The following is a 21,053-nucleotide window of genomic DNA, read 5'->3' as shown; positions in this document are numbered from 1 at the left end:
TTACAAACCTGGACTTGTCTGTCTAGATAAGACAGCACCACACAGACCAACCAATCTGACATGTTCAGCTGTTCTAGTTTCTAGCTAAGCAGATGCCCAATAACCCTCCTTTTTCTGAACAATCTATCCTGCCAGACTGCAGTACAGTGAGATCACAAGGTTCTCTACAGACATGCTCCTCAGGGGCCCAGAGATGCAGAAGATAGGGCGGATTTTCCTGACTGCCTTGGCATGTATGGCTAACACAGTGGTGGCCATATAATGATGAACCAAAAGGGCCAAATTAATACTGCCATTAATTTAAGACTACTTCAGCTTGATTAAATATTCCCTAGACTGTTATATTAAATTCAGCTTTAAAGGGAGTTGAAGCAAATGATCTATGAATAGGTTATTGCTGTGTAATTGTATTACAACATAACAAATGTAACACTTTAAGATAATCTAGTTCATTTGTTAATCTAATGGCCCATTGAGTGCAGTCTGCTACACCGCGTCTTTATCCCGAGTCAGGCATCGGCCCAGCTACACCATGCTTCTTTATCCCGAGTCACTACAGTTTCAGCTAAACCTTTGGTCAGTTCCAAACAGAAAACCAGAACACAATAGTAAAAAAACATTTTACTCCACAGAAAACCAACTAACATCTTCCATCTAACTTATATACAGAGGATCTTAATAGAACAACCATATCACAAGTCAATACCAGAAGAGCTGGCTTGCTCATGATCTTAGCATTAATAAACATATATAAATACATCTTGCATTGTCTCTGTACTACAGTCACACACACACACACTCTCACTACAAATCCTGTTTTGAAAATAAAATGCTGATAGCAATAAGATAATATCCCAAGGAATATAATACAGTTAATATAGGTAAGCAGTTGCCAAGCAAGTCACTGACGGCATGAATAAAATTAACACAATAAGTCAGAATAAAACAGGCTCTTCCTGTGAAACAAATCATGCTGAATGTTTCACAGCACATGGGCTTGGCTTTTCATTCTTATGAGTCCAATACTTCCAGGTTCTGCTTTAAAATCCTTTGCATGTTTTCACTTGTCAAGCGGTGAAAATACTATCAAATCGTTGGCCATAGCAACTGCATCGCATTTAAAGGGAACATGGTTTATCTGGAAAGAGAAAATGTGAATTAAAGGCTGAACGCAATAACTATAGAACTTATTTTCTTCCTAAAAGGACAGGGAAAATCATGTTTACTCTGGGGGAGGCACCCCAGCAAAATGAATCACTAACTTATAGACTCCAGTAAAAAAAAAAAAAAAAAAAAAAGGCCTGGGGCACTTTCCTCCTCAGTGCCACCATGTTTCCATTTCCCCCAGGGATTCCCTTGCACCAGTGCAGCATAGTAAATTCAAAAATGTTACTATAGTTGTGCATGCACCAGTCCTGTGATAGGATCGTGGGAAATTACCTTATTGCACATGTCCCAGTTAAAGGGATCAGTCTGAAATCAAAAGAAACATGGTGCAGAGAGAGTACCCCAGGACAATGCCTTTACGCACTTATTCCCTACACCTAAATGGAACACCATATGCAATGGAATCCCAACATATGATATATCCAACATATAGGGGTTTAGTTGTTGGAAGTCTTTTGTGTTTTTTAGCTGGCTTTGTGTGTAGATAGCCTTATTCTCTCTCAAACACAACACTGTTACTGCATCTCATATGGTAAAATACAAGGACCTATGAAGAATGTATGTATGGTTCTGCAAGAATATTTTCTTATTAGCAGGTGTATTCAAATCAGTACACATTCTGTTGAAATTGCTAATTCTCACTTTCTTCATAACTACACCTGCCAACTAAATACTGCATCATGACTGCATTGCATATCACTATAACACTGTTGTATTAGAAAAAGTCTCCTTAATAAGGGAAAGAAACCAAACTTGAGAGCCTTTTTATATAAAGAAAATGTTTAATATAGCAAAAGGTGAAACAGCTGCTTTAATACCTATAAACAAACAAACTGTCTACTATACAATTTAAGAACCATGTTGGAAATAAAGTTGAATCATGACACGACCGTATATACAATATATGCAAATAACAAAAGGATTTGTGAATACAAGGGTTACTTCTCTACCATATTGATAGGCGTGCAGCTTCCCAGGAAGTCCAGTTGGTCATTCAGAGCATTTAGATCTAGGAAGGGTGAAGAAACACATTAGAAACCAAAGCAAATGGAGTGAACTTAGTCATACTGATATGTGTGAATGTTTAGCAAAACTGAACAAACCTCGATTGCCACAAACTGCGTCAGATTCTCTAGTGGGAGATATGGGTTGTGGTGCAGGACCATTTGTTTGTGGGCTACACATGAAAACATCATCAACAAATGAGCCAGAAATCCCTGCAGTCTCTTCCACAAACAGAGCTCTAGCAGGTGCCATTCCGATGTCCTCTGGTGCCGGAGAGTCACACAGCTGGATACTGGAAGTCTCAGTGGGTACCAAGTATTTTGTCAGGTCAGCTACATGCACAGCCTGAGAGGGTTACAGGACACAGTTAATGATTAATATAAAGTCACTACGCAAGAATGGCGAGTGCTAGGTACAGGGGACTTACACAGGCAGCCTTGTCCGTTTCCACCACAGAAGGTATGGGATGAGGTTCATCACTCTGTACACTAAAGATAAAAAAAATATTTCATTACTAGGGACACAAGTCACCAAGGGGTTAAAGTCTGTGCCATGTGAGAGGAAATGCACTAAAAGTAACAAAAGAAATGCTAGACTAACTACTATTAACCAGAATATCCCTTATGTATAGGTATATTTTTCCTCACACCATTAAAATCATGGACCATCACAACAGACAGAGTAGCAGCCTGCTGTTCCTGCCCGGTATTCATGTACTATGGATATCTGTCAGCTGGGTGATGCTATACTGATGCACCATATTGGCTACTATAACATGCATTGGCAGATGAGGAAAAGAGTTGCAACTCGTTTCCTTTGGACAGCGCAACTCTCTGGCCCTGGGCCATCAAAGATGCACATAAATATCAGCTAATTTCCCATTTTTGCTTTTCACAATGAATGTATGACACACTGGGACATTTACATAGGTGTTTGGCTCATTTAGATGTCAGGACAAATATCATACCTTACTTCTTCTGAGTTATCAAAGAGTGATTTCCTGATGGGGGAATTTACAGTGCCTGGAGAATTTGGTACTTCTGTTATTTGTTCACCATTGTGATTCTTCGACTGCTGAATCCGATTTGTGCTTGGCTGTGTAGTAGGGGATGACCAAGAAGAATTGCATTTTGCCCTAACACCTGAGAGGAACAAAATAAAGTGTTCTGGAACTGTTAATCAGCACTGCATTAAAAGACTTGTGTGAAAGATATATCTTCCGTACTTATACGGACTCTCATAAGTATAATAAGTAGGGATGCACTGAATTCACTATTTTGGGATCCGGCCAAACCCCAAATCCTGTGTGAGGGATTCAGCCGAATACAGTACTGAATGCCATGGAGGTGTTAAAGAAAAAATTCAACTTCCATGTTGATGTGACAAAAAGTCATGTGATTAAGGATTTGGTTCAGCCAGGCAAGTGGATTCGGCCGGATACGAATCCTGCTGAAAAAGGCAGAATCCCTAACCAAATTTGTTGCATCCCTAATAAATCCTTTTTATTGCAGGAGGAAATGCTCCTTGCAAAAGAAAGGGCAGCAGCAATGTTTTGTCCGATTCAATGTGCAGAAACAAAGCAGATTCCACTTACTGTTAGTGCCTTTGGCAGGGCTCTCAACTCGAAAAAACCCTGCATCAAACACAACTTCATCAAATCGGGTAGGAAGTGCTGGGGCCTCTACAGTGGGCTCCTCCTGCTTTCCTTTGTTTTTCAAGGCAGCTTTAATAGCAGCAAGGCGACTTCGAGCAGCGGCCCTGCCACTATCCCCTTGGGTTGACTTTGATGTTGCAGCAGGGCCAATCTTCTTCTATTGTTAATAAGAAGAACTGATTGAATAATCATGTATGGCAGCTCTGGGCAGATTTTATTTTAAAAGTATTAAATTGTTTAATCTAAGCATGTAAAAAAATATTTTTACTGTACTCTGGGAGCACAAATATTTCTTTATTCTCTTGGGTAAAATTTAACCATAGAGCTGTCACCCTTTAGGATAAGCAGTTAATGTAACTGATGTAAAAACCTTCCATATCAAGCAATAGCAGCATAGAGCAAGGGCAGATAGGTGGGAAGGGGTTAAACTTGGGGACCCGCTATAAACTGAATGACTTAACTAGTGGAACTCTATACAAACTGATATTTATAGGAGTTACATCAGCTGTTTATATTGCACACACAAGGGGTGCGGCCAAAATGTTGCACGCTTGTGTTCATGGGGGACCCATATAAACAACTTGTGTGGGGCCCCAAAGTTTCTGAAGGCGACCCTGAAGACTACTGCCTCATGGGGCTGATTGTTGGCCTAATCAGCTCCTACGCTAGCATCAGCCTTCACCTGTGCCTGCATGTGGAGCCACTGTTGGCCATGATGTAGGCACAAGATGCTGATTTCAGAGCCAAAATGCTAAGTATACAATTCAAGCAAAATAGAATGGCACACCTAATGCAAGAAGTAGAATGGCACACCAAAGGCAAAAGACAATAGCAGTGAATGCTCACTGAATGGGGGGTGGGGCGGGATACCTAAAAGCCTCCAAAAAAGGTCAGACAAAAATATCAAAATTCATTGCAAATTAAAAAAAACAAAAAAACAAAAAACCCCACCACATTTTTTACTTTAAAAATTCCAACACATTTCCACAGTTCCAAAAAAGAAGTTTCAAAATTCCAACACATTTCCAGTGTGGCGATAGCCTATCAATAAGCTCCAATGGTACTTACCTTTACAACTTTTTTGGTTGGGGCTGTGTTTTGTTGCCAAGAGTTCTCCTCCATCTTTCCAAGATTAATAAACTTCTTACCTACATCTTCAATCTAATAAAGAATAAACCAGGATTAGTTTGATTCTGTTATGATAGCAGGTAAGGTCTTTTGGTGTTTTTTTGTTTTTTTTATTATGCTGCCATACTAATGACAAGGAGGCAGTCACTACATGTATGAAAGAGTATGCATACTGTGCTTTCCTATGTTTCTATAAGGGGTTTAGCTCTCAGCCACCCACTGCTGTGGAACAGTACAGGATGTACTATGCATATAGGCATTTTAAAAGTAGACAATATTACCATGAATAATATTACCACAGAAAGAATGGAAACAATAATGGACTGATTTAGAATTCTCCCAAACAAACTACATACATACCTGAAAATAGATCATATCCCAGAATCCATCCAGATCTGTACATGTGGTCTCCTTTTCCCCACGTTTGAACTCACAGTTATCCACTAGGCCCTCAAACTGCTTAAACCTTTCACACATCAGAAGTCTTGTCTGGCCAACAGTGGTGCGGATCAGATCTTTGGCTGAAAAAAAAAAAAAAAAAAAAAAAAAAAAAAAAAAAAAAAAGTGTTTTTATGCACACAATGCTATTGACCAGGTGCTCTGCGTAATGCAAAGCAGTGTTCTAAATTGTGTGCCTGAGGTCTGTGGGGTGTCAATGTAACCAAACCAAATGTATATCTGTGCTTAAGCCCTTCCCCCTAAACTGACAGGCAACCAATGGGTATGACACTAAAGAGACTGCAAATGATACATAATGCATTTTCCACATATTATAAAAGTACATACTTACATTTACTTAAAAGGGCAGATACTCACCAGAAAGGATAAACCACATGTACATATACACACACGTACTATTATTAGTAACAATTTATTTTAAGGCAAGCAAGACTTCGATGGCTGGGAGGCAAATGTGTCTTAGAAGACATGGTGAGGGACGCTGAATGCACAAAAAGGCAGAAACCTCAACACCCTTTAGTAGAACTAAACCCTAAAGACATCCCCGATACTCTGCTATGGGGAAACGGTAACTTTTCACATTTTGCAGCTTTCCCAGAAGCAGGACCTTGGGGCTAGGCAGGGAGTGAAGTGCATCGACCATCTATAAACAAAATGGAAAACTACACACACTGCCTCTCCTACAACAAGCTCTGTTGTACAGATCTCACCCCTTTGCGCAGCACAGTTCTCACCTATGTTAACACAAACACAGCATTCAGACCTAGCATGCCTTATAGCCCATCTAATCAAGTTAAAGATGCTTTCAAATACCTACAAACTTTTAATTACCAAAAGATGCGACCCGCGGCCTAGGGTGAAATACAAATGGGAAACCAATGGGATACAAATAGATCCCAATGACTGAGAAGAAACATATATATATATGCATGCAATATATATGCAATTAGAAATGCATATTTTTACACTTCTATAGTAGAGGTTACATGCAGCATAATATGTACAGCATAGATAAAGCCCATTAATGCCTGCAGGGAAAAACTACAAGAAGCACCTGGAGTCAAGTTGAACAGACAGTAGTACACTAGCTTCCTGAACTTACAGTAGTAAAAGCTTACAGTGATCTTTAATAACAAGAAGATTAAAGATGATCAAGAAGATGGAGAGCTACTGGGGGCATATTTGGAGGCACAGATCTTTCCTGCTGTGGGGGGCCTTTAGCTGGAACAGAAGTTCAAAACATAATGTACAGCATTCTGCTTCTTTGTTAAAGGGAGTCTGTCATGGTTTTTATGGTATACTTTTCATTTCTAAATTACACTGGTTTACATATCAAATAATTCACTCTACCATTTCAAAAAATTTCTTGAACCAACAAATGTATTTTTTTAGCTGGAATATTGGTGTGTAGGCAGCGATCTCAACTTTGGCACACAGTGCAAATTTAAGATTTTACCTCTATCACCATTTACAGTTTGGAGCATTCAAACTTGACTCTTCATAGACCTACCTGGTAATCATCTGAACTGCAGGTGCACCAACATGGCAAAGCACTTCTAGGAGTAGTTTATAATAAGGCAAGTTAGAGCACTTTGGGCCCACCTCACTGTGATGAAAGCTGTGCAGGCAGCAAAACTCTTAAATCAGAACAGTGTACCATAACCTTTAATGTTGTAGAATCATCCACAAAAGGTATTGTACAGTTAACAGTTTCAAGTAATGTCTAATAATTTTAAGACAGAAATTAAAAGTTTCATAAGTAACATATCAGTACCAACTAGTGAATCAATGGTTCTATTTGTGTAGGTGTTTGATTTGTACGGATTTAAAACACAATTTGTAAATAAAGTGAAACTAGAGTTTATTTTCTTCTCAAAAAAAGAAAAAAAAAATATATATATTAGATATATATCTCTATATCTATATCTATATCTATATCTATATCTATATATATATATCTATATATATATCTATCTATATATATCTATCTATATATCAGTATGCATGCAAATGCCTTACCATCCTCTGGGATATCCAGCTCAATTCGTTTATCCCACTCACAGCACAACTGTTTTAGCCTCGCAATCTCAGACTTTAGAGTATCTCTGTAATTAAATGATGCATGTAATGTTACATGAGTAAAAATGGCCATGCATACCTACAGTCGTAAATTACTAATGTTGTAGCGTTAGAACAAGTAGGTCAGGTTTTTGTTTTCTCAGCTTAAGGGAGTAATCATTCCTAGCTTTCCTAGAACCAATCATGCTCACTTGGCAAAGGTGTTCCTAGGTAATTGCACTAACCTAAAATATGGCACATCATGCTCTGGTTCCTTAGGCGCTTCCTTCTCATTTTCTTTCTGTGGATTTGACACAGATGAGGAAGGGGATCCTGGGGCATCAGTTGGAGCCAGGCAAACATCAGTTGCAGATTCTTAGGGGGAAACACAAAAGGATCAGGCTTTTAGATCTAGTATGTAGGCAGATGAATGTGGAGAAGTGGTAAATAGGGAGAAGTTTTTTTTAATATCCTTGCATGTATTACTCCTGAAATACAGCGATTGCCCAAGCATAGACACTAAATAGATGTAGAAGTAAACTGAAGTAAAGATTCAAAATCCTCTGGAAATACCTGCTAGCACTGGCATGCCATATAGCCAGAATAAACAGAAGGTATGCTGTGTAAGGCACCTATTCCCACACTAAAATGTAGTAGCAAACAGTAAGATGGACATTTAGCCCTTAAGATTTTTAAGTGTACAGTTTGCCATTTTTTGCCATTTAAAAAATACTCATAAAAGGCTTCAAACACAGGGTTGGCCTGGGGGGGGGGGGGGGGGGGTGCAAGGCCCACAAAGCCCCCCGCCACAGCATGGGATGCATTATACTTATCTTAGGCGCGACTGGGGAAAGAGCTCGGTGGGGAAGAGCTGGCGGGGACCAGCTTGGTTTTATCCCGGTGCCCTGCCGTCCCAGTCCAACCCCAATCGAATAAATGCATTCTGCTTTCTGCATAAAAAAAGGAGCGGGAAAAGAAAAATAACCTTTTTGTTGTTCAGCAGGATGAATGCCCATTTCTAGTTCAGAACTCTGTGGTGCAGGCACTTGCTCCACAGGAAGCACTTGCTCCACAGGAAGCACTTGCTCCACAGGAAGCACTTGCTCCACAGGAAGCACTTGCTCCACAGGAAGCACTTGCTCCACAGGAAGCACTTGCTCCACAGGAAGCACTTGCTCCACAGGAAGCACTTGCTCCACAGCTGTTTGCTCTTTGTTGAACTTTGGGGACGCTGGCAAATGATTCCTAGAGAAAGGGAAAAAAAAAAATTAGGAAAAAAGTTAGCAGGAAGATATTGAGCATAAACCAAAGAAGTTTATTAAAGAACTGAAGTTAAAAATCATTGCAGGGAGAGTCAATGTTAAGCATCCCCCAGTGATCGCCCACCTGATAGAAGCTCATTGTCACCATCTTCATTCTGGCATGGGCAGGCAAATGCGCAGTAATGTGAAAAGTTGTCATAGTTCCGCACGTTCCTGCGCATGTGCCTGGTTGTGCTAGAATGAAGACACAAAAGGGCCAGCCTTGGGCCCAAAGAAAAGGTGCTTGTGTTTGCTTAATACTGCACCAGCCTGGAGTATTTCTGTTAAATTAAGTGCTATTCTAAGCACTTTTGCAGTTTACAAATATATATATATATATATATTTTTTTTTAAATTCCAAGATATTAAGGCATACATGTTTCTGACCATTAGTCGAAGTTTTCTCAAACAAAAAAAAACAAACAAACCAAGGTGTATAAGACAGCACCATTTTCAAGTACTTCCCTAAATGAACACTGGTGTTATTTCTTATCAATGCAAGACCATCAAATTCATAAAGATACATACAGTATGTTTTCCCGAGCACGTCCCACAGGCAGAGAGAGATGGGATATGCCCAATAGCATAATGCACAAGGTAATAACCAGCTTCCTATCTTCCTTCAAAGATTTAAGTGGGATACTCTTCTCACCCCCAGCTTAAGAGATAACTCAAAGACAGAACAGCCCAAAATCCCACAAAGCCTACTGCAGACTAACAGACCTAGCAGCCAGTTCCCATACTAGGCAACATCACAAGGCACTTCCTATTTTAGCATCAATGCCATATTCCCTTTCAAGAGTGGTTGTTGCTCATATGCACCAGTGAAACGTCCATTCCCACTCCATCTGGAAGCTTTTACCCGTGTAATGGTTTTATGCACACAGAATAAAGATCCTACACTGTTGCTTCATTTCACATTAAGATCCAACGCTAAATGGAAAGTCTAAAAATAAGATTACAGCTAAAAATGTTATATTTGTAATAGTGAACTTACTGTATTTTGACTTGCTATGGCATGCAATTGAGGAGCCAAGTTTAAGGGTATAAAAAATTTATCAAAACATTAGCAGAAAGTGAGCTTGTTCTCAAAAAAAGCAGTGGCTCATACAATAGGAATGGTTATTTAATGTTGATGCAAAAAAGCACTGGTTTCTATGCTTCTACGTAATCCGAATTAAATACTAATAAGACTTGTATTATTCATTTTATCTTGTATATATAGAGTCAGCTCATTACTCAAAATAACAGACAGCAGCCCAGAGCATACGCTCTGAAAAAAAAGAATATGTGGAAATGCTAGGGAATTTTCAGAGGCACAAATTTTCACTGCTAAAGGACTGTAGTGGCTTTGGGGTGGCATGAAAATCTAAAATATATTTAGCATGTCCAGACCAATTCGTATATGATCTTTAGTTCTTCCTTTAAAGAAGACCATACAGATTTACATTATAAAGAGACATAAGCCAATGTCATAAGCCAAAATTTATCTTTCCATTTATTTTATCACAACCCATAACTTAAGTCAACATTTGTTCACTGCAGAGAAAACTCTGATCCAAAGTATTAAAGATAATGAATAGGAAGTTGACCTTTCCATTAACTTTTGGCAATGATAAAACAATAAAACATGTAGCCTCACAGAGCAATAGATTTTTGGCTGCAAGCGTCAGCCTTTCTAAAAGCTGGAAAGAGGCAAAACATTTCATTGATATGGGGGTGTGATGGATAATAGGATTTAACAACCCAGTCCTCTTATAAAAAAAAAAAAAAAAAAAAAGAAAGTATTACACATAAAGTAGGCTCACTGCAATGCCATACTTGTATCTTTGTGGAGATAGTCACTTTTATAATTATGGGAAGAGAGTTCAGTAAGTGTATAGCAAGTCTCAGGTATAAAGGGTAAACATCATTACATTTCAGTTACATCGTCCCTTCATTAGGAAAGAAAAGATCAGGCAAGGAGAATATTCACCTGAAGGATGAGCGGTCTGCATCCTTTTTCGCAGAAAATACAGAAGGGAAACATGGCAGTTCAAAGTGCTGGCTACAGATGAGTCTTACGTACCTTTCCAACCTCACAGGGCTCCACGTGAAACAAGGAGTCAGAAATGCATTGGCCCGACTAGGCGTCATGGGCTTAAATTTGTAGGGGGAAAGACCATCCATGGGCTGGAACATAAAGTTCTGAGGCGCAAATGAGGGCTTCCTTTCATGCGGTGGTTGATGCGCTTCTATAGAAGAAGTTCCTGTTTCCACAGCTGCTTCTTTAGGCAACGGTTCTGCTTCTTTAGGCAACGGTTCTGCTTCTTTAGGCAACGGTTCTGCTTCTTTAGGCAACGGTTCTGCTTCTTTAGGCAACGGTTCTGCTTCTTTAGGCAACGGTTCTGCTTCTTTAGGCAACGGTTCTGCTTCTTTAGGCAATGGTTCTGCTTCTTTAGGCAACGGTTCTGCTTCTTTTACCTTTGGCGGCTCAGAAACCGGAGACTTCTGAAAGTAAAATACGGCATTCAGTTCATTCAGAACTTATCTTATAGACTTTTTTTTTTATAGATTTTTTTAAACTAGGTTTTTTTTCCCTATAAACGGGCATTTAAAGTACATTTCATTTTCCCAGGCATCCATTGTGTCATGCATCCATAGTGAAGTATTTTCCCCATGATCACATTCTCTGTTCCAGAACAGATATTTACTTGAAAAGATACTATCCCTTTAAGTTTATTTCTTCATTTGCACCGGGATCCTTTATGCCATGAAAATACAGCAATGTTTTTCCCCATGAAAAAACATGCACTTCACAATTTACATTTCTCAACAAAACAGTACCACAGGATACTGTATCAGAACAAGTTGATTTCTGCATGAAAATATGGAATGTTGTATAAAATATGGCACATTAGTAAAAATGGTTCACTGCTGAAAACTTATTTTCACTTGCATAAAGGAATTCATATCTTTGGACGATTTTTTTATTTCATATAATATTTTTAGATTTAGTAGTCTGCTTAAAGGGGTGCACCTTGATGCTAAATTTAATTACGTTATAGAATGTTCTCTGTTCTCTAGAAATCTCTGTTGTCGCGGACGACTAATCTCCCCACAGTGCCATCCTACCAGATAGAATGTAAATCGCCGGTGGGATGGCATATGCAGCGCCGCAATTTGCCGGTCGCCTTGGGAGGAAACTTCGGGTGACTTCAGCAAATTGCAGCGCCGCACATGCCATCCCACCGGCGATTTACATTCTAGCCGGTGGGATGGCATTGTAGGGAGATTAGTTGCCGCGACTAATCTTCCCGTGTGTCATGGCCCCTAAACTACTGCCTGGTTACTTAAGTAAACAAGACCCTAGCAAACAGAAACTGCTCAGAATATCAAATGTCTAGGTTATTCTAAAAGTTAATTTAAAGGTGAAAAACCCCTTTAACAATATGAGCAGCTAGAGAAGAGTATACTCCCATGACCTAGCAAAGAATTTCCCTGCCAGAAACAGGGTCTCCTAAATATTTCAGTAGTTGCATTTAAATGTTAGCCTACTAATAGTCAAATACTCAGTTGCAGAACCAATTTAGGGCACTATATGGCAACATCAAGCCAGCTGGATTAGGCTGCACCTTGGGCAAACAACAGTTATATAAGGAGTAGTGGAATGTAGATGGGCAGGAGTGAAATAAGCCTTGAGTAAAATATATATTTGAACGTATTTATTGCTTATAGTTAGTCATACTATTTGAGGAGTTCAAGAGCCTCCTCCCAAGCATTAATCCGATCAATAAAAAAAAAGACTTTGGCAGAAAACATTTAAGCGTGCTCAAAGGGCAACTCAACTTCACAAAACATTTTAAAAAATAGTACACTGCAAATAAATGGATTTCCTATTTTCTGCTTAATATTTAAAAATGAATTATAAACCTTGTATATATTATATATAATATGCCATTACAAGTCCCTTTGATTCTGCCCACTTTAAAAATGCCAGATCATACCACCAAGGTTTCTATAATGCAATTAATATGGACAGGAGGGCTTTGGCAAGATAGCAGTTACAAAAAGTTAAGGTTTTCCATTCAAACTGCACAAGCATAAAGTACATTTTCTAACCTTAACATTCTCTTTAGCCTTTGTTTCTTTGGTAGTCTTATTCTGGGACTTGGCGACTGCAAAAAAACAAACATTTCAAAAACCAGATTTTAGTCGCAATTATCAACCATGTTACCTGTAAAAACAGCCGTATCTAGACTTTTTGCTTACCAGAAAAAGATTTTATGCTTACCAACAGATGTTATGCTAGGATATTATTTCCAGCGCATCTATTTTGCTTTATATTTTTATACTTCTTCAGGAGGAAATAAATTCTATTCAAAAGCAGGTAGTTTCCTCAACCATGCCATAATTAAGAACATTGCTTAAGTACTATGCACACCTATATCCAAACCCAACTGAGCTCTACCTTGTTTTTGTTTTTTTTCCTGTCCTATTGTTTTATTTTTCCCTTATAGGGTTTGAGGTATAAGTGGTTTATGAGTGTGTTTCCTCAAACATTTAATTCTGGCCATGTTGCAGTCAGCATTGCTTTGCAACTTGCTAACTCACACTGGAAATTGCATGTGTATTTTTCAAGTTGGACAAAAATTGTTAAATATATTAAACAAGTGAAAATGAAAATTGTTATTTTTTTTGTAATAGCAACAGTTTACCAGCCCATGCAATAAAATAATATCCACAAGTGCCAATGCATATAAATTAATTATGAGTTGTGAGTCAGTTCAGTGCCCCTGTGAGCCCTGGCACCAGATTCTATATAAAAGCAACTGCGCACACATATAAAGCATGCATTTTTACAAAACCTCACAAACAAAAAACAAGGTATTTAAATTATGTAATGGTACAAACAGGTGTAAACAGTACATACCAACATTATTTCTGAGAGCAGGTTTTGTAGTAGTACTCAGTGCAGTTCTAACGCCTCTTTGTGATGGAGCAACTGAAGAAAAAAAAAAAATAGGAAGGGGGGGGGGGGAGAAGACAATAAGACTTCCAAAGAGTAAACTATTAATTGCACAATCATATGACCACTGCTCCTTTTTAAAAAATAACCATCCTGGTCAGTAGCAAATTATAGAACAAAACCAGAGCAATTGTTGCCCGGATTTTTAAAAACTTGCCCTGCAACACAATAACAGTTGAACATGGAACATTTGTGAAAGTTTGTGTTCAGCCAAAAAAAAAATATATATATTTATAATATTTATAAAATATTATATTATTTAAAGAAAATGCCAATCTAAGCAATGCTGACTAGTCCTCCCCTATGCTTTCAAGTAAATGTACTCAGGCTCAAGATTTTCAGAATGGTTAGATAAACAAACCTTCTCCGTAATTAAAGTCTTCTGGCTGCGGTTTCAATCTGTTGCTTTAAACTGTTGAATCTACCACACCATTAGAAAATGTTAGACTCCAGCTTGGATCCTGCACTTATCTAAATGCAGAATGCAGTCATGTTTTACATTTAGAGAAGTGTGCAATCCTATCTGCAGTCAAAGGGGGTTTTTTTTTTGTTTTTATTACTGGTAGATAAATAGCGTAACATGGTGCAGTAAGAAGAGAACCCAATCTGAACTTTAGCCAGATTTCTGTTATGGGGTAAAGGCAGGCTTGTCTAATCAGCTTGACATTTGACCCACAGCCTCTTTGGCCACTCTGATCATTACCTTAGCCACACCACTCCTTCTCTTGGTTCTAAAAAAGTGGGGTAGTAAAGGCTAAAAGGAAATTAGGGTATGCAAGAAAAACATCCTCATTGTCCATTTCTGTAGGGATTACACAGGCCTATATAGTGTATTTTGGGGCCCCAACGGTCAGTTTCTCTCTAGACCCCATCATTTGTTGAGACTTGTGTACATAGTGGAAGTAGGAAACATCAGACACACTAATGTATTTGGTTAGCTACAGTCACTCTACTGAGACACTGAAATCCTCTATAAAGGGGTTTGCCTATGGCCTACTGAGCTGAATTTTATTGAGTTTTACCAAAGTCTGCAACAGAGAAACATTTACAACAGATACATTTGTTTCTGACATGTCTCTGTTGCTATCAAAGATTTCTGGCAGGCACTTGCAGTACCCAACAAACAGGGAAAGTAAAGCAACTGTAGATCTTCATTATAACACAAGTAGGATTACAGTTACATTGGGTTAAAGGATACATAGTAGTTGCTACTGAGAAACATTAGCTAGTATATAATATCCGTTCAGAAGATTAGCGGCACTAATGAAGAGTTTTCAGATTTATAAAATATATAAATATCATAAGTAACAAGCAAACGAAAAATATATTGGCATTACCTTTAGTTTCAGGTTTCTTTAGGGCAGAGTTTTGTCCACATCCTTTTGTTATGCCCCGTTCAGCAGAAATCTTGCTAGTGTTAAGAACTCCTGCCTGCAAAAACAAAACATTGCAAGTGTATGGGGCTCTCTTTAAATATTAAGAGATGAGTCCATAGAATGAGTAAAGCAATACATACCTTAACATGTTGGGTTCTGTTGGCTTTGCTCCCTGCAGGTTCTGCCTTGGCCATAGACCTTGTAACTCTTGAAACAACAGGGGGAGCTAGCTGAAAAGGCCAAACATGAATATTGTAGTAAATACAGCAAACCAAATTATTTTCATGGCCACAAGATAAAAAGGAATAGCAAACCTTTTCCTTTGGTTTTACTTTGGCAGTATGCTGAGTGCCCCAAACTGGGGGAATGGTCACATCTGGTTTGTAGATTCCACATTTAAAAACCCCTTTGGCTGCTTTTTCGCGTTGCTCTTTTAATTTTCTAAGTTCCTTTTCCTCCTTGAAGCGCTGCAGCATATCACGTCGTTGTTTTGTGTATTCTTTAGACTTTCCAACTATATATAGAGAAAATACTTTAGTTTTGTATCTTTTTGCACTTGTCTCTACACCCAAGTTAGAAAATGTTCTCAAGCAAGCATTATTAATAAGTAGGATTTTTCAGACACATCAGAATAAAGACTGCAGTACTGAAACCCCATCAGGGACAGGCAACATTTATACATATTTATATCTCATGGCCTACTGATTTGCCTTTCCTCCAATTGTATTTGTACTTTAGAGTGCAGAATATTCCTCCTACAGGAGGTTTTCAATATTTTAGGTTGAAATCCAGTTTTCCCATTGTCAAGCCTTCTTTGTTGGAAGGTTACACATAAAAAAACACAGCATTAACAAGCTTAATTTAGTTGCACTCAAAAGCTGGCATACCCTTGTTGAAAATATGAATGATCCTGCATGACAATTCAGTGATTTCTGTTTTTTTTATATTATTTGTATAAATTAAGTTATTTATCATCAGAATTGTGCATGTTAACCATAGCCACTGAAAACACACAGATTGAACTAATAGTTTACATATCCTTCAGTGTTTAGGCTATTAATATACAATAATGTTGACACACAGGTTGGGATGGCAAGGAAGGGTAAATATGCACACATGTGCCTTGTTTGATTAATCAGTGCTAAGACTAATGCCACACATAGGGGTATATTTATCATGCTGTGTAAAAAGCGGAGTAAAACCTCACCGGTGATGTTGCTCATACAAAAACCAAAGGAAATCATCCGATTGGCTGCTAACTGTTGAAATCGAATTTCTGATTGGTTGCCCTGGGCAATATCACCAGTAATTCCTTTCACACAATCATTTCTGGAAATGTAAACCCTACATTTTCCTACCACATATATAGGTTGGGCACCTCTCCCCATATATGCCCTCTGTTCCCCATCACATTTTCCTAAAACAAATAGCAGCTTTCACCCGGCAGCCATTTTCCCCCCTCAAACATCATCAGTGACATTTACATCTGCAAACAGCACATGTGGCCTTTAATGTTCCTGCAACAAAGAATGCAGGCTTACACATGCAGAACATGTTTTGATAAGAAGTCCTGCTTAGATTGAGCATTGTAATGGTTAAACTGATCTCAGGAGAGGAGATTGGGAGAAGAAATATGTTTCTCCAGCAAAGTGAACAGCTAGAGCAGAGTTTGCTGTTTTTGTTTTTAGAAACCTGCACTGCTAACTCTTAATTGGCTGCTAGACTGGAGGGCATGTTTGAGCATGCTCAGGTCCAAAGTCAATTCCTAACGGAGAGGGCCAAGCAGAGAAGTAAAAGGAATCCCAAGTGATTTAGGGGATACAGTAGCCTTACTATAATAACCTCTGAAAAACAGAAGTGGCAGGTATATAAAGATTCAAAGAGACTGTTCACTGCTATTTTTTTGTGGGGAGTTTACATGTCCTTTAAAACAGCCTTAAATAGCAAAGGGATGAAATTAGCATTCATTAAAAGGTGATTTGAGCTAACTTACCCACAGTAGTTTCCTGTGCTTTAAGAATAGAACACTCATCAGTCTCCTCTAGAGGTGGCAGTTCACACTCCTTCAGCAGTGAAATATTGGCATCTGCCACCGACAGCCCCCTGCATTTTTTAAACTCATTATGTCTGTTTTCCTTTTGAGTTATGGATTTACGTCGCGCGACTTTTGCTCTTAAGTTTTCAGTGCTCAAATCCTTCTTGTATCTACCAGTAAACTGTGTTCGTGTTTCCATTTTTATTTATGCTGTAACACTGTGGATCACGTCAATTCCTGAAAAGTAAGATGACATAAGAAAAATTCTTTAAAAAATACTTTTAAATTGTTCATCCCTCCCTTTTACATTGGCCATTTCAAGTATTGGCATTCAGCTGGCAGAACAGACTGGAAAGAGAACAAAAAAAACTCCTTTCTTGAATGTGGTGAAAAACATTAATTATATGCATGAATTATTTGAGACATTTTAATTAGTTAAAGGAGACATATTGGATAAATGAAAACTCTAATCGTGTAGGCAATTCTGAATATATGGCGCTGGCATCACTTTGGGCTAAAAATGAATGCCATCTGTAAAAATGGCACCTTTACTAGAGCACCCTATAGATCCTCTAAGGTTCCTGTTTAAAATGAGGATGTTGCAGTCATACCACCTTTTGCATTCAAATCAAAAAGGTGAGTGTGGTTTAAGAAGAATCCTTGCCTTGCCTGCATCTGAAAATGCTATTTTGTATGCAGGCTGTGCATCATAAGTGAAAGATATGAATAATAACAGTTCTCTCAAAGGAGAAGGCAAGGCATAATCATAGGGGGGGGGGGCAAAATGTTAAGACACCCCTCAGTGATTATAGGAGTGCCAAATAGCCATTTTCTTCTTCCGGTATCATCTCTAGGGCCTGGCTATGGTAAACATGCACAGTAAAGTGAAATCCAAACTTGGAAATAAAAAAAGCTAACTTTTCACTCTATTGCCCATGTGCATCTGGCCCAGGGATCACAGGGAGGGTCCAGGAAGATTGCAAGGTGGTGCTCCTACAGTAGTACCTCAGTAGTGCAGTTTTCAACAAACATGTGCTCAAGAAGTCACCTTAAATGGGACGTACGAACAAAAACTAAAATTTTGCCTAATAGAAACCAAATCAGATTTTTCTAACAGTCCCATTATTTTATAACCCATCCACCTACATCTGACTTGTAGGATGCGTTCTGTTGATCTAACACCATCCTACAAAATCGCCCATGGAGTTTAGCCCTTACAGATCAAGAAAAATTTGTAAACGTTTAATGAACAAGGCATTTTCTTCCAAAGCACTCATGTGATTAAGTGAATTCCTTCAGCAAAATGTGCATGGGGTGGTTAAACTAGGGTCATATGGCTTAAATTCAAACACAAAAGGGCATAGTTTTTTTCTATCCACCAATAAAATCACAGACTAGTCTTCTGTAGACTAGGTCTGTATACATAAATCTGGAAAGTGAAACACAGATCTTACACTTTCCCCCATAAGTTACCTTACTTTGGCTTTAAGCAAATTAGCTGAGGATTGTTTTTATGTATACACATTACTACAATCGAGAAAACAAGTTAAGCAGGATTTTGCCAATCATGAGCAAATCTCTGCACCCTTCAAAAGGGTTGTTTATTGAGACTGGTTGAAAGAGTGTGCAACTGGTCTTTATTTTTTATTTGTGGTTTTTTAATTATTTAGCCTTTTGTTCTCCAGTTTGTAGTTTTAGCAACTATCTGGTGGATAGGGCACGACTTACCCTAGTAACCATGCAGTAGATTGAAAGAGAATATAAATAGGAGTGGGCCTTAAATAAAAGATACGCAATACAAAATAACAATAGCAAAATAGTAGCCTCACAGAGCAATCTTTTCGGCTGCCGCGGTAAGGGGGCAGCAGCAAATAATAAAATATAACTGAAAAGTTGCTAAGAACTGACCATTCAATAACATAATTACAGTTAACTTAAAGGTGAACTACCGCATTAAGTGGTTAGTTTCCAAACAACGGGGCAGGTACCCTTTGTGGCTGCTCATCCTAAAGGCCAGCTAGGTGGTCAGTTATTGAAAGATTTAAAGCAAATACATATTTTCTGCCATAGATATTACTCAAGCTGTAAGAGGAATATCAGAAGGAATAAATCAAGCACTGGAATACTTCAGTACAAGTATGTAAACCTGATTTTCAAAAACCTGTTTGAGGAGAACTGGGGAATGCTGGGGTGAATAGTGTAGAGCTCATAAGGCATGCACCAGGAAACAGTAACTCACAAACGCACTTACATTATGCACAGGAAGGTGTAAGTCCTTGGCCTATCACTTTGCAAGACTACATTCCATTATTACTCTGTTAAGTTGGTGGTGTCTGGGGTTAAGTGAATATCAGCATTACACAGAGGCTGTTGAATTTGACCTGCCAAGTTGGCTCTAAGACTTATGCTGAGGGTTCAGACATTTTAGTTTGAATTTTCACCTTTTCACTGTATACAGTAGAATATTGGACACATAGTAACATAGTAAGTTGGGTTGAAAAAAGACATACGTCCATCACGTTGCCCTAACAACCACCCAGAATAGAAGACAAGTACCACACTCAGCAGTAGAATGTGAACAGGAATATATGAAAGTTCATTCTCTTCACAAAGACACACAGTGCAGTCAATCAGCAGCTGCAGATGTGTCCATGGGTTGGTTACAACATGACTATTAGGCCAGCTCACAAACACTATTTTCCCCTGTACAGAAATAACGTCGACAGCCAAGAATTAGCACTTGCTTGAAGACTCTGCCCTCCTTCCCCCCATACTGGCTATGGCTTTGGGCAGTCCTGACAGTCATGCCGCTAGCTTAACCCGAGAATAATAAACAGGCGTTGCTAATACAAACCAACACGGCACCCCACATTTCGGTAGCGCTTCTACTATATACCTGTCTGCGTAATTCAACTCACCCGTACCCCCCGATCAAAACAACCCGGTCTTCAAACTCTGTGACGTTCCTACAATTCCTGCGCCTTCCACTCTGGTCGCGCAAATTCAAATCACCGGATGTTCCCGCCCATTGGATGCAATATCGCTCTGAGATTGGAAGAGCCTCATTCCTGCGTCCGATTGGCTAGTTAGTAGCAACCAATTGTTGATTTGTACGGACGAATGCCTGCCTTGCTCACGAAATCACGTGATCGGTCGGAACATTTATTTGCCTGGCGCTTATAGTGTCGCTATTAAAACTGAAGATGGCAGATAGGGGGTGGAAAAATGTACGAAGTTCTTTAGAGGTACTAGTTAATACAGTATATTTTTACGAGCAAAATACCTCAAAGGGGCGGCATACCCCGATTTCAACATGAATGCTATGAACAGGACTTGGGCTGGACACATTTCTTTTCATTTTTAAAGGAGAAGGAAAGGTAAAAACTAAGTAAGCTTTATCAGAAAGGTCTATGTAAATACAGCCATAAGCACTCACAGTAATGCTGCACTGACTTCTCTGAAAAAAGATTAGTTGTGTCTGTAATTCCTGTGCCAGAGATACGCAGCTTTCTGCTCTCTCTTTCTCCCCCCTCCCTCAATAATGCTAAGAAACTCACTCCTCCCCCCCTTAGGAATGTGGATTTGAGCCAATCAGCAGGAAGCTGACTCATTGTCTAACTGAGCATGTTCAGTTTGGTCTGCATGTCTGTGCAGGAGTGAGGCATTATGGGAACTTTTTTTACACAGCTCAGCGTTTTTTCTTCCTGTTTGGCTTCAGATCTTTTGAACAGGTGAAATATGGGGAGATTTAAGGGCACTATTGAGAACTGAAGGTATGCCTGCAGCTTGAGATTAACTGTAGCCTTTCCTTCTCCTTTAATCACAATTTATGGTTTGTTTTATTTCTTAAGCTGAACAGGGT

General features: G+C 38.9%; 1 protein-coding gene across 1 annotated transcript; it reads right to left on the bottom strand.

Annotated features, from left to right (window-relative positions):
• Positions 1-1,929: 1,929 nt before the first annotated feature.
• Positions 1,930-20,167, bottom strand: dlgap5 (discs large homolog associated protein 5). Its single transcript, NM_213673.2, has 18 exons — positions 20,110-20,167; positions 17,150-17,428; positions 15,471-15,670; positions 15,297-15,386; positions 15,118-15,211; positions 13,685-13,756; positions 12,874-12,929; positions 10,841-11,262; positions 8,457-8,716; positions 7,717-7,846; positions 7,433-7,518; positions 5,315-5,475; positions 4,895-4,987; positions 3,767-3,983; positions 3,140-3,314; positions 2,600-2,660; positions 2,271-2,517; positions 1,930-2,176 (listed from the first exon to the last, which is right to left on the bottom strand). Exons 2-18 carry the CDS (start codon positions 17,388-17,390, stop codon positions 2,106-2,108), a joined length of 2,676 nt encoding a protein of 891 aa, NP_998838.1. The 5' UTR covers positions 17,391-17,428; positions 20,110-20,167; the 3' UTR covers positions 1,930-2,105.
• Positions 20,168-21,053: the final 886 nt, after the last annotated feature.

The sequence above is a fragment of the Xenopus tropicalis genome, chromosome 8 (genome assembly GCF_000004195.4).
Source record: "Xenopus tropicalis strain Nigerian chromosome 8, UCB_Xtro_10.0, whole genome shotgun sequence".
NCBI lineage: Eukaryota > Metazoa > Chordata > Amphibia > Anura > Pipidae > Xenopus > Xenopus tropicalis.
Note: the sequence above shows the minus strand (reverse complement) of the source record. Positions and strands in the feature narration are given on the sequence as shown.

What these genes read in the sequence shown, in the direction of transcription:
- dlgap5 (NM_213673.2), bottom strand. Translation starts at nt 17,390, where the DNA reads ATGGAAACACGAACACAGTTTACTGGTAGATACAAGAAGGATTTGAGC. An exon ending in AAAGAAACCTGAAACTAAAG is followed by an intron (nt 13,757 to 15,117) that starts GTAATGCCAATA and finishes TTTTTTCTTCAG; the next exon opens with TTGCTCCATCACAAAGAGGC. An exon ending in AAACGGACAAGGCTGCCTGT is followed by an intron (nt 2,518 to 2,599) that starts GTAAGTCCCCTG and finishes TAACCCTCTCAG; the next exon opens with GCTGTGCATGTAGCTGACCT.